Source organism: Fringilla coelebs (genome assembly GCF_963513975.1).
Source record: "Fringilla coelebs genome assembly, chromosome: 16".
Classification (NCBI taxonomy): Eukaryota; Metazoa; Chordata; class Aves; order Passeriformes; family Fringillidae; genus Fringilla; species Fringilla coelebs.
This window is the reverse complement of record NC_140042.1, coordinates 13,916,180-13,929,589: the sequence shown is the minus strand read 5'-3', so window position 1 is coordinate 13,929,589 and position 13,410 is coordinate 13,916,180. Positions and strand designations below refer to the sequence as shown.

Sequence of the window (13,410 nt, the reverse complement as noted above, 5' to 3'; positions counted from 1 at the left end):
AGCCCCGCCGCCGCCGCCATCCCGGGCCGCCTTCACGGCCCGCGGGGCCGCCATTGGCCACCGTTGGCCGTCACGTGACCGCGCCTCAGCGGCCGCCGAGCGCGGGCGAGGGACCGGGACGGGGACACGGCAGGGCCGGAACTCCCGCTGGGGCTGGGACCCCCGGCAGGCCCCGCCGCCGCCGCCCCCCTCACCTGGGCGCCCCCCGCGTTCCCTCCCGGCCCCCCCAGCCCAGCGGGTCCGCGGCAGTTCCGGGGCTCTGGTGCACCCTCGCAGAGCCACCCCCTACTCGGCCGGGTAAATCCCGGCCCTCTGACCCGCCCCGTGTCTTCCCCCTGGAGCAGGTCCCCTGAAAGCAGCTGGAAATGATCTCCCACACGGATCAGAAGGAGGAACTGTGGTTCTCCCACCTCCGCGCCTACCGAGGGAAGTCCGAGAGCAGCACTTGTACAGGTAAGGGGACGGGACAGTCATACAGTCACTGAAGTTAGGAAAAGCTCACTAAGATCGTGGAGTCTGACCATTAAGCCAGCACATCTGTGAACCTGTCGGTGAGAAAAACTGCTCCAGGATTCCCAGACCCCACCATGCATAGGATTGGTGATATCGGGATGGACCACTGTCCTCCCAGTGGTCCCTAGCAGCAGCCAGTGCTGGGTCCCAGAGAAGACACAGGCAGTGTCCTGGTGTGTTCCTGGATGCTTTCCCAGACCCTGGCACTCTGTGACTTCAGAAACTACTAAAGCAGACATGTAATGTCTCAGTATCTCACAGCTCTCTCTGTATTTTGTTACTGTCTGAAGTTGTGCACGTTTTAGCATCCGTGACAGCTTGCAGCCAGTAGTTCCGCAGCATATTCAGCTGCTTCGTGAGTTGCTGCCTTCTTTAGTTTGCTTTGAAGCTGCCTTCTAATAGGTCACTTCATATCAGTTGTTCTTAATTCAGAGCAGATGGTGCAGGAGGGATCCCCACCCACTCCACGGGCCACTTGTGGTTTCATAGTCCTCTGCAATACTTCTGTCAGCTGCACCCTTTATCTCCAATGCAGAAGCTGTTCTGTGCCTTTTATTATTCATGTCATGCTCTGTATTTCCCTCAGCTGTATTGGAATTTGTCTGAAATGGAGGATCCATCCCTGCCCTTGCACAAGTTGTGGGGTTTGAGCTGTAAGGGCACAATTACATTCTCTTTGTTCTCTGTTTTTTTCCCTGAAAATCATTAACATATGATGAGCTCTTTTGTCTGCCTGGGAGCTGTAGGTTTTGTCCATCTGCTCCAAGGGGCTATTCCAGAATGATGTCAAGAACATCCTAGGACCATCCATAGAGGAGCCCTTTATACCAGCTCCTGGTATAGAGGCCGTTCCCCTCTGCACCTCTTTGTTTACCTGCAGTGCATGTCCTCTGTCATTCCCCTGTCACCTGGTTGGTCAGCATCATCAGGCTCTAACACAGTTTATAGTCAGCCTTTGTGTCTGAATAGCAGAATCATAAACACCTCCCCTTTGCCTTCCTCCCCACCTCATGGTGGTCATTCATCCCACAGCAGCTGAGTTTCCTTGCCAGTTTTGGTGAAGGATGAATGTCTTTGAGAATGCCTTTGAACTCCAGATCTTCCTTCTGCTAAAACTGGTGACATCTCTGAAGAACTCCAGGTGGATTCTCTTGAGAAAGAGATCCAAGGGTACATTTAAGGTGATAGTTAGGTTTTTTCCCCAATGTCTGCACTTAACTCTACTTATCTGGAGCTTGACTCAGATCTTAGCAGTCTTGTGCACATCAGAGGCTTGAGATCAACCCAACTGGCATGGGCTGAGGAAGAACCACACTCTTCCTTGCTTGCTTGAACTTTTTTGCCAGTTCAGCCTTATACTTCCAGTATGAATTTCTGAGCATTGTGAACTTATTCTCCTTTCACCTAAAAGACTTGCAGTGAGGTCCTGTCATTGTGATTTTGATCCAGCCCTTAACAGACAACAGCAACAGAGCAACTTCCTAAGCTCCACTGTCTGCTCAGGAAGTCTGACCCACAGGGCAAGGGCTTCAGGCTGGGCTGCCAGAAATGTCCTTATCCTGTCTTTGGATGTCCCTCTTCTCTTTTCCTCCACATCCCACCTGGATGGAATGGCTGCAGACACATGGCTGTCAAAGTTCCCCTTTCTGTTGCTCTCATGGAACAGTTTTAAGGAAAACTATAACAAGTGTCAGTATCACACCAACCTACTGTAAAAGGCATCTCAGGAGTTCACTGTGAAATCACATTGTGGTGTTTTCTCACACTGCCCAGAAAGAGGAAGATCAGATGTGTACTTAGATCATCTGGGCTGTAATTCTGGACTGTCCTTTCTTAGTTCTGCAGTGCCTCTCCTGCTCCAAGATAGCACTTTCTCATCCCAGTTCTGTGTGTGCTCTCTCCCATGCATCCATGGGAGCACAAAGTTGCCTTTCTTCTGCCTCTAAGACTGGTGTAAGCCATGTTTGAGGTGTCTGATTTCATCCCTTAGGGCCTCTGCAGCAGCAGCAGCAGATTAGGGATGTTGCATTTGTTCTGCTGAGTAGGACAGCTCTTTGTGGCACTTCCATGACTCTCAATTCAGCTTTTAACAACTTTTCAGACATCCTAGAAGAGCAGCCATCTTTCCTGTTCAAGCATTAAACTTTACCTCTAATTTGCCAACGATTTCAGTGGATTCAGGTTCTGTGAGAGCACACAGGGCTGTTCCTAGGGTTTGTTCCTGTGAACATACTTAGAAATCCACTGTGTAGTTTGAAGGGAAATATCAGCACTTTCTGTAAGAGTCAGTGTGGTGAATCTTTAGAATTTGATCCCTTTTGATTTCCCCTGTTTAAAGTCCCTGTCTGTGACTTCTATCTAGATTCTCATTTTATTGCAGCTGAAGATGGGATTGTGAGCAAAAAAGAGAAGAATCCCCATCAAGGCATCCCTGGGCCAGCAGAGCTGGAGGTTTCACTCTCAGGACTTTCCAAGGAGAACAATTCCCAGAGTCCTGCACAGGACCCACTCATCCCACAGAGGTCAGGAAGGGCTCAGAAACCTCTGGAGAAAAGGCAAAGCCGAGTGATGCTGTGTGGGAAAAGTTTCAGGAAGCTGCCAGATGTTATCCAGCAGAGAAATTCCTCTGTGAGGAAGCTGATGATATGTGGAGAGATGCGGGAAGAGCTTCCGTGTGAGTTCCAATCTCGTGCAGCACCGGAGATTCCACACTGGAGAGAAACCCTTCCCGTGCACCGCTCTCCCATCTGATCCAGCACCAGGGGACGCACACGGGGGAGAGGCCCTTCGAGTGCTCCGAGTGCGGGAAGAGCTGCAGCGTCAGCGCCAAGCTGCTCCGCCACCAGGTGACCCACACCGGGGAGAAGCCCTTCGGGTGTGCCGAGTGCGGGAAGAGCTTCAGCCACAGCTCCGAGCTCATGAAGCACCAGCGGGTGCACACCGGGGAGAAGCCGTACAAGTGCTCCGAGTGCGGGAAGATCTTCACGATGAGCTCCCACCTCAGCCAGCACCGCCGCTTCCACACCGGGGAGCGCCCCTTCGAGTGCGGGAGGGGCTTCGCCGTGAGCTCCGCGCTCCTGCGGCACCGGCACGTCCACAGGGCGGCGCAGCCCGAGGCTGTGATCCCCGCGGTCCCGCTGTCTCCGTTCTCCACACTGACTGCCCTGCTCACGGAGCGGGAAGGCTCTTTGTTTCATGAGAAAGAGTCCTAAAGGAGAGAGGTGCAAATAGGGAAGAGGCAGTGGAGGGGCTGGAGGTCAGGACGCGAGCGTGGACAAAGCAGGGGCAGTCGGTGGTGTTCGGAGGGAAAGCTCTTGGGAGAGAAAGGACGTGCTTTGAAAAGGCTGGAATGTGCTTCGTGTATTTCAGAGGAAGGTAAATGACTCTGTGCCCACGTGTGGACAATTAATAGACTGAAGCACACAGACCATCTTAGAGCCTGCAACACTCGGTCTACAAAAGCTCCCGATCTGTGTTCAGAGGCGCTGAGCTCCCTCCGTCAGCCCAGGGGCTGGAGCCGCAGCCCAAAGAAGCCCAAGGCCTGGTGCCCTCGGCCCCGTGCGCTGGCTATCCGTATGTGCCCGCAGCCCTGCAGGGACTGTGGGGCGGCGGCTGCGCTGGGTGCCGTTGCTGCAGCCGCCAATAAAGCCGCCGGTACCGCAGCGCTGCCGCCATGTTTCCGTCTCGGCCGCCCTTTCCGGTTGCCGGGCGCAGCGTCCTGTGCGCATGCGCACTTTTGCTCTCCTGCCGCCCTCCAGGGGCGGGGCCGGCCAGGTGAGCATGGGGGCGGTGCCAGTGATACCACGTGACTCCACGCCCACCTCGCGCCCATCGGCGGCATCTGCGCTTGCGCGGCCTCGCGCCCCGCCCGCCTCCGGTTGGTGGGGGGGCGCTCCTCGCGCGGCGCCTCGGCCGCCTTCGCCAATCGGCGGCGCGTGCCCTGCGCGGCTCCCGATTGGCCGCGCGGCGCCCCCTGGGCCATAAAGCCGGGCCGGCCGCGCCGGGCCTTTGTCTCTGTGTGCGGGCCGAGGGCGGCGGCAGCAGCGGTGAGTGCGCGGCGCGTCCCCATGGCAACGCGGCCGGGCCCGAGCCCGCGGGCCGGCCCCCTCCCCTGGGGCTCACCCGGCGGGGCTCTGCCCGCTCCCGGCGGCGGGTGGGCCGGGAAGCTCTCCCGGACCGCCTCAGAGCCGTGCTTCCGCGCCGCTGTCCACCGGGGCTGGCGCGGCCGACGTGACCGCCCGGGCCGCTCGGGCCCGCAGCTCCCGGGCGCTGCCCGCCCGCCGGGCCGGCCATCCGCAGCCCTCCCTGCCCTGCCGTGTGTCCCCGCGAGCGAGCGAGCGCCTGCCCCGTGGCCGGCGGCGTGTGCGAGCCCCGCCGTGACTTTGCACGGCTGCTCGGGAGCGACGCCCGGGGCTTGCGGGATCAGAGCCCTGCGCTGCCTGCTGCCGGTGGCGATGGGGCCGCTTGGCTTTCCTTGGCCCCGCAGAGCTCAGAGAAGCGCTTGGAGAACGAAGGCCTCTTGCTGTTCCTCCTTTTCCATTATTGGCCTTTGTGCTGTTCAGGCCTCGGCACCTACACACAGCACTCCATTGCACAGCCCGAAGTGCCTGTCACTGGCCCTGCTTGGCTGTCCCAGGCACAGCTGGCAGCCGGCATGACCTCCAGGGCAGGCACTGGCTGCCTCTCTGCTGGACAAAGGCTGTTTGGTATAACTGTGTGTGTCTGATACAAGGTTTTCTTTCTCAGCCCACATCCAGCCCTGACTGTTCCTATAGTCAGGGTGAGAAAATAACGATGGGCTGACACGAGTGCCGCCACCACAGGGCAGAACTGGACAAGGTCTTTAAGGTCACCAGGAACTTCCTTTGGTCAGTTTGTTAAGGTGGTGGGCTGCAGCTGTAGAAGACAGAAGTAGTGTTTGTGTGGGCACACTAGAAGTGTCTGGGACTTGAATTACTGCCTAAATTTAGGCTGTGTCCAGGTGAAATCTTCAGCTTACCTGGGGTCAGGTAATGTGGTAACTTAGTCTATGAGGCTCCATTTCCAGCAGCAGCCAGTGCTAAATCTCTCACCAGAAGGAGATGGAGATGAGAATCTCCTGCTGGGATTGCTAGGTAACCTCTGGGATGATTCTTTAACCCTCTAGGCCTGGGGTTCTGAGGTTTGTTTCCTCTGCAGTGACGATAGGTCCAACCACACTGAACTCTGTGTGTGGGGAAATGCCTTGAAGTTGCATGCAAATTGAACAGCAGATATGAACTCTGTACTGCCTGTGAGTTACCAAACTTCTCCCAGAGTGCCCAAACAAATCTAGGGCTTCCAGTGCTCCTTCTCTGTAGCAGCAGTGTCTTCTTCCTTCAGAAGGCTTGGGATTATTTGGATTAAATGTTTTCTTACCCTGAGAAGACAGCTGTGCATCTGGGATATGCAGCTTGGTGAGGAAATGTCTGTGGGGACAAGCTGTACTCACTGAGATGAGGTAGAGGTGTTTTCTCAGGGGCTTTGAACACTGTCATTGGGAAAGAAATCTTTGGAATGCTGTGTCCTGTACCAAACCTCCTCCCCACTCTCCAGCCCTGCTATCCCACATGGCAGCTGCTGGATTGCTCCCAGGCAGGCTGTCTGGGTACTGGGAGGTACCCTGAACATCAGCCAGCTCCTGGATGAGCAGAGCTCCCTGCAGCAAATGAAATGGCATTCCAGCCTCTGCAGAGGAGGTGGCACTGCCTGAGCCTCCTCCTTGGTGTGTGGGACGTGCCCCCTCTCAGAGGAGCAGAGAAACCAGGGCTGTGACCACAAACTGGGGCTTGCAGTTGCCAGTTTTTGAGTAAAAGCACCAGTGTGTGGTGGTGTGAGACACAGTGGCTCTGAGTGCCTTTCCTCCCAGTTCTCAGTGACCCAGCACAGGGGAGGATGGGCTTTGTGCTGACTTGTCCTGTTGGGATGTGTCTGTGCTAGAGACTGTATCAGGAAAAATCTCAGCTTCCACATTTTCCTGCACGAGTTCTGCCCTCACCTGGGGCTACAGGGACTGGTGTTACCATTGCCATGGAGAAGAACTTGTCAGGCTGAGCCCTGCAAAACATGCCAGGGGAAACACAAGTCTGAGAACACACCAAGGGCCTTCAGTGACTTTTTGCATGGTAACCCCTGCTCTCAACAGCAGACTGTGCTCCTGGGACAGTCATTCACCATTCCCACTAGCTGTGCTTCTACAGCACCAGTAACAGGGTTGGGTGGAGGCTGCTGAGACCCCTCTAGGTGCTCAGGCTGTGGCAGTGGAGGCTCTGATGAGTAGGCAGGTGATGATCTCAGGGCCATCTTTGGGGAACCTTGAGCCATGGTTGCTGTTAACCACTGATTTTGAGGCCTGACCTGGTGTGTTCCTTTGGGCTGGATTTGATGTCAGCCTTCAGGCCTCTCCCAAGGGATGATTTTGGCTCCAGTGCTCTGTAGCTCTGCTCTCAGCAGTGGCTGTTTCAGGCATGTGGAGACAGCACACCTCACCTCCAGGACTCTGGCTTTCTGGGAATATAAGATAAATTGGAACTAGTTTGTCTAGTTTCATTTTGGAATCTGCATCTCCTGAGAAGATCCTGGGCTGCCATGAGCAGGGCAGGCAGGGTGTCACAGAGCTGGTGACATTGGCAGGTAGCACTGTTCCTCCTGTGCCCGTGACAGGCTCGTGGCTGAGCTCAGCTGGCTCGTTTGCCTTGGTGGTTTGTTTCCCTTCCCCACAGGGGGCATTTCCCCACTCTGAAGCTGTGAGGAGGGAAGGTGGGTCCCTGGTGAGTGATCACACAGACAGCACAGCACTGTGCTGGTTTCTGGCCTGACCTTTATCCTGGGCTGGGGAGGCTGCACTGTGCCATGTCAGGGGAGGTGAGATTCTAGGGGTGCCACCCCTTGTGACCCTGAATGACTTCTGTCCCAGCCCTGGGCTCCTGGCATCCCAAAGCAATGCACTGGGTCAGTCTTCCCCTGGGGGAGGCTCTGTCCCAGGAAAGGTAAAGACTCTGTGATCACAAGGGGAAACCTTCACTGGTGCTGAGTCCCCCAGACCAGGTGCCTGAGCTGGGGGAGCCTTGGGCTGCACCTGAGGATGGAGCTCAGCCCTGGCTGCTGGTTGGAGTGTGGAGAGCTCTGAGGGTGGCTGTGAAAAAGGGCTTAGAAACTCTGGGGTGAGGAACTGGAGAACAATTAATTTCTTACTGGTGTGCTCGTGTGAGCTGCTGTGCCAGTGCTGGCCCTGTGCTGACCAGCTGCTTGTTGGCTCTCCCGATCCCCTGCCGTGGGCTGAGCAGGGAATCCATGGATGCAGCCCAGCAAGGGGGGCTGAACTGAAGTGGGCAGCATGAGGATGGTTCCCTTGGGGAGTGTTTTCTGAAGAGCCAGCATCAGCTCCTTGCTCCTCTCCCAAGGCTGCCTGGTGGTGTTGCTCTGCACAAAGCTGATTACAACTCCATTTTATAAATGTGGGGCCTGGATTTCTGTGCTCAGCCAATGTAGTCCAGGTGTGTTTTGTTCCTGCTCCTGGGTAAGGGGCTTGTGCATCCTGTTACATCCAAGGAGATTTTATTTCCTCTTGCAAATGAGCAGGGGGAACCCAGGTACTTATGGGATTTGAAGTAAATTCTGCCAGGCAGGAGAGGAGGGTGTGAGTGGGAGCAGGAGCTGTCTGCAGCTCACTGCTGGAGAGTGGCCCAGGAAAGGCAGAGCAGTGAAATCTGCCCCTGCTTTGGAAGTTCCTCTTCCTCTATTCTGTCACAGGGAATGTTCTTGTTTCCCCTGTGAGCTGCCTGACTTCAGAGCTCAGCTGGCCTAATTCACCACTGCTTACTCCAGGAAGCTTTGTACTTGTACATGTAGCTTGTTCTTCCTCTTGAGTGAAGGAGAGGGGCTTCTCTTCCCAGTTTCTCTGCTCAGAGTGACTTTGGGGGAGAAATATTTGGTAGCACCAGGCGAAAGCAGCCTGCTCACAAGTCCAGTGCAGATTGCCAACATGGAGGTCTCATCTTCAGCCAGGAGCCATCCTGAAGGGGGAAATGGAATGCAGGCTGCTGTGTTTAATGTTTTGTGAACTGGTCTCAGTGTTGAGGTTCACCTGAACTGTACAGGCAAATCTGCATCCTTGGAAGTGCCTGGTGTGAGGTGGAAACAGCCAGAGGCTGTTCCTCACTGCCTTGCCTGGTAGGGCTGCTCAGAGAACTCCTGGTTGGACTGTTCAGCATTTCACACCCATCCCTTTGCTAAGACAGCTTCCCCTGAAAGCTGACAGCTTCCCCCTCTCTGATTTTGCTTTTCAGACTGATCTCAGCAGTGACCACAATGCCATCAGCCATGGAGAGCCCAGAGGGGGGAGAGGAAGACACTTTGCACTACGAGGAAATAGAAAATGAAGCTGTCAGGTGAGTTCTGTCCTACACAATGGCACAGACACAGCCTTGGGCAAGGCAAGAGATCTTCCAGGTAAAGGAGTGATCCTTCTCATCTGAAAGAAGTGAGGGACCCCAATAAGTGATCAATCAAATACCTGTGCTGTGAAATCTTTAGTCAAACTGTACTGTGAGGGTGGAAGGGATAGGAGTGATCTGGCAGGGCTGACAACAAACACTTGACTATGAAAGTCACATTTCAGAAACACTCTTGACTGTTTGGCAGCTGTGTTTGTGTCTTCCTGGCCAAGGGATGCCAGTTTTCCATGGCTTGCTGGGCAGGCTTCTTGTTTTGAAAACTGACTCTAGAGGTGAACTCTGCTCTGGTGAGCTCTTGCCTTATGCAGAATACCCAGGTCTAGGCAAGGACATTTTCTAGAACATATGTTCTAAAAGCCAAGGCTTCAGACTTGGAAAACAGGAAGGGTGACTAGGGTGCTTCCTAGAAGATCTAGACAGGCTGGTTGACTTCTCATGAAGCTGAGCCTGTCAAGTCAAAGAAGTTAATGTTTGCTGGCTCTGCTGGCACACTCAGTGGGTCTGGAGTGTTCAAAGCCTCTCTTAGAGCTAACACAAGTGTGCTAGCTGTAGCAAATTAGTCATAAAAACTGTGAGGTGCACTTTGGTGTGATTTGAGTGAGGGTGTTGATACTGTACCAGTGTCCTGATGCTGTACCTGAAAGGGGGCTGTAGCCAGAGGGGGTTGTGCTCTTCTCCAGGCAACCACTGACAGAATGAGAGGGCACAGCCTTAAGCTGCACCAAGGGACATTTAGGTTGGACATGAGGAAAAAATTCCTCACTGAAAGAGTGATTGGGCACTGGGATTGCCTGCCCAGGGAGGTGGTGGGGTCACTGTCCGTGGGTGTGTTTAAGACCAGCCTGGATGTGGCACTCTGTGCCATGGTTTAGGTGATGAGGAGGTGTTAGGTCATAGGTTGGACTTGATGATCTCAAAGGTCTTTTCCAACCCAGTTCATTCTGTGATTCTGTGTCCAGGTGGTGCAGTGCCTGGAGCCTAAAATCATAGATTTTAATGTTTTGGGTCTTTTTTAAAACAAGACACCATGTGGAAGCTTGAGAAACCAGTGTAGTGCAGGAGAAATAAACTTTTAAAGGGTGTTCTTGCCCTGTTTTGCCATTCAGCTCTCCTCTCTTCACCAACAGTTGATATGCAAGTTGGGAAAGCTGGGGGACCTACCTGAGCCTTTTTTCTTCTCAGAAAGGTACCACCAAGGCCCCCGTGCCCTTTAGCCTGCCCTGATGCTCCCCATATGCTCAAGGCTTCCTTGTCTAGTGTTGTTGGGCTCACATGGATGAGAAGCAGAAGTCATGGTGCAGGGATCAGCAGGTCCTTGGGTTCAGCATCCTGGGGCAGAGCCCTGGTAAGCCCCAGCCCTCCTGGAGGGGCAGCTGTGGTTGGCACATGGGCTGCTGCCACCCTGCTGCTTCCTCCAGCAGGTGCCAGCTCAGCCTGCGGGGTGGCCTGAGGGTCCCACCTTGTACATTCTCCAAACTGGGATGGTAGGTGGTGGGGGATCCCTCCAGACACAGCAGGGACAAACTCATTGCTGTGTGAGGCCGTGGGGTGAAAGGAGCTCTGTGTTTGCCTGCAGCCCCATGGACCTCTCGGAGCTGCTGAAGGAGGGCACGAAGGAATCGCACGACCGCGCCGAGAACACGCAGTTTGTCAAGGACTTCCTCAAGGGCCGCATCAAGAAGGAGCTCTTCAAGGTGGGTGTTGCTCTGCTCCCCATCTCTTTGATGTACCCAGTGACTGATGCAGACTGCAAGGCAGAGCCCTAGGGGTACTATGGTAGGTACAGCAGAGCCTTGGCTCCTTCAAGCAGTGCCTTCCTGGTACAGGCTCTCCAGGCTGGTTTTATGCCAGGCCTGGGGGTTTGCTCTTGTTTACCCCAATTCCATGTAGGCAGGAGTAGTCATGAGATGAGTTGTGCCCATCTAGTGAGCGGCTTCTCACATGAGCTGTGCTCTGTCTGTAGCTGGCCACCGTGGCCCTTTACTTCACCTACTCTGCTCTGGAAGAGGAGATGGATCGCAACAAGGAGAACCCCCTCTTTGCTCCTCTGTATTTCCCCGTGGAGCTTCACCGGAGAGAAGCTTTGGCCAAAGACCTCAATTATTTTTATGGGGAAGACTGGAAAGAAAAGATCCAGTGTTCAGAGGCAACTCAGCAATATGTGGACAGAATTCATCATGTGGGACAACACGAGCCAGAGCTGCTGGTGGCTCACGCTTACACACGCTACATGGGGGACCTCTCAGGTGGCCAGGTGCTGAAGAAGGTAGCCCAGAGGGCCCTGAAGTTGCCCAGTACTGAGGAAGGGATCCAATTCTACGTGTTTGACAACATTTCCAATGCACAGCAGTTCAAGCAGCTTTACAGAGCAAGAATGAATGCTCTGGACTTGGACAAGAACACCAAGGAAAGGATCGTGGAAGAGGCCAACAAAGCCTTCAGATTTAACATGCAGGTACTAAACAAGTCCCTTGATGTCCTGTATGTGTAGGTGCTGCAGCTTCAGTCACACCACTCACCCAGTCAGTGGTTGGGGGGCTGAGACCACAACAGCCCCTCCTTGAGGGGTTGGAGTTCTAGTTGAACTAGTTTTCACTAGCTTCAGGCAGGAATTCCTCCCATCCTCCAACACCACAGCCAAACGCTTTGATTAAGGCAAAATTAATATGACTTGAAGATTCCCCCAAGCTGAGTGGCTGTGAGGGGAGCAGAGCTCTTGTGCCAAGACAGCCTCAAACAGTTTGAGTGTGCTGCACCACCCTGGTGACAGTTCATCTCCTGTCTCAGGTCTGACTTGTTGCACATGGTCAAAAATGTCTGGAGCTTCCTGTTCCTCCCATAGCATTTGCCACTCATCAAACCTGACTGAGCTGCCTCTTGCCCCAGGGGATGAATGCAGATTTAGCTACTGGATGGAAGTTTTAATCTTGTGCTTGTAGCAGGTCAGTGTGATTTAAACTGGCCAGAAACATGGTGAGGTGTGGTTGGCTCCTTTGTTGGGATCCTTATGGAATCCCATGGCAGTGAGAGGGGCTGCCTGACCACTGCAGGAGCTGGGATCCTCCAAGGGTCTGCAGCAGGGAGGGAAGAGCCTGTTGCCCCACACTCCCACCCACAGCAGGCTGGGAAGTGAGCAGCAGGGTGGTGCTGCCTTGCTCCTGGCTCTGACTGAATGCTCTGTGCCTTCATGGAGCTGCGAGGTGTGCCAGGTGTCACCCCAGCTCTGCAGTGGATGCCCCGACAGGCAGCTGGGGACAGGGAAGCAGGAGTGGTGTTTGCTGGTTCCCCAGATGATTGCAGGGGTCTGGCTGGGAGCTGCCTGGCTCTGCCTGCTTCATGTGCTCACTGTGACCACTTGCAGGTGTTTGATGAGCTGGACAAGATCGGCAGGTCGCTGGGAGAAGAAGCCCAAGATGGAGGCTTTCCAGTCCACGATGGAAAAGGAGACATCCGCAAATGCCCGTACTATGCAGACAAACTGGGTAGGTGGTGGCAATGAAGGGGCTGCCAGGGGTGTGTGGCACAGGAGGGGCAGTGCTAACAGTGCTTTCTGTGTCCTGCAGGCACAGCAAGCTCCAGCTGCCCCTTCCACGCTGCTGTGGGCCTGGCCAGGCAGCCCCTGGTGCAGCTGGTGCTGGCAGCCTGCATGGCCGTGGCAGCGGGAGCTGCAGCCTGGTACATCCTGTGATGGGCACAGTCAAGTGTGGCTCTGCCTGGGGGCAAGGGCAGAGATGTGCCCTGGCTGCTTTCCGTCCTTCCCCTTGCTGGTGGTGAGTTGGTTGCAGAGTGGAGTAAGGAAATAAACAGGAATCCTGTGGGACTGTCCACGCCTCCTTGCACAGCACTCTAACACCTCTTTAGCTGACGAGTGCACGGGACTGGTCAGTGCCAGGGGTGAGGACTCCACTGCAGCACTGCCCTGCCCAGGCCTGGGCAGCTTTTAAGGCTAGAGATGTCCTGTCCTGTCCCAGCAAAGGCTTCACATGCTTGGCTTTTCATCTCCATCCCTGAAGCGCAGCGTCTGGAGGGGGGGTCCTGCCCTGGGTTGCATTTGCAGAATGTGTCATCAACCTTTCAAACAACGAGCACTTGCTTTCCTACCCTGAGAAGCTGAGGCTGTGCCATGGGGCCATTAGCTCAGAGGAGCATCCTGTTTGGTGCAATGGCTGAGGAACCAAGTCTGACTCCTGTTGGAGGGAGCTCCCTGGGGATGGGGGCAGGACCATGGTGGGGTATGGAGGTGACAAATTTGTATTGTGCAACTTTGGGGTTGAGGGTTGGTTGTTGGTTATATCTCCTGAAGCCTTGACTGGAATAAAAAGTTGCAATGCTGTAGCTGGGTGAAGCCAAAAGCACATCATTGTGATAATGGGGAGGCTGGGGAGGGGGTTAAGGGGGAGAAAGGGTGTACAGTCCCACACTG

The 13,410-nt window shown here is 54.8% G+C and overlaps 2 protein-coding genes across 2 annotated transcripts; both read left to right on the top strand.

Moving 5' to 3' along the window:
* Positions 1 to 365: 365 nt before the first annotated feature.
* On the top strand, positions 366 to 3,725 carry LOC311160114 (uncharacterized protein; the record flags this gene model as incomplete). The annotated part of the gene is made up of 2 exons (XM_084216596.1): positions 366 to 453; positions 3,193 to 3,725. The coding sequence occupies 2 exons, from the start codon at positions 366 to 368 to the stop codon at positions 3,723 to 3,725; spliced, it is 621 nt and encodes a 206-aa protein (XP_084072722.1).
* Positions 3,726 to 4,374: 649 nt separating this feature from the next.
* Positions 4,375 to 13,316, top strand: HMOX2 (heme oxygenase 2). The gene is made up of 6 exons (XM_084216213.1): positions 4,375 to 4,559; positions 8,820 to 8,921; positions 10,564 to 10,681; positions 10,951 to 11,442; positions 12,349 to 12,469; positions 12,551 to 13,316. The coding sequence occupies exons 2-6, from the start codon at positions 8,842 to 8,844 to the stop codon at positions 12,673 to 12,675; spliced, it is 936 nt and encodes a 311-aa protein (XP_084072339.1). The 5' UTR covers positions 4,375 to 4,559; positions 8,820 to 8,841; the 3' UTR covers positions 12,676 to 13,316.
* The last annotated feature ends 94 nt before the right edge of the window (positions 13,317 to 13,410 follow it).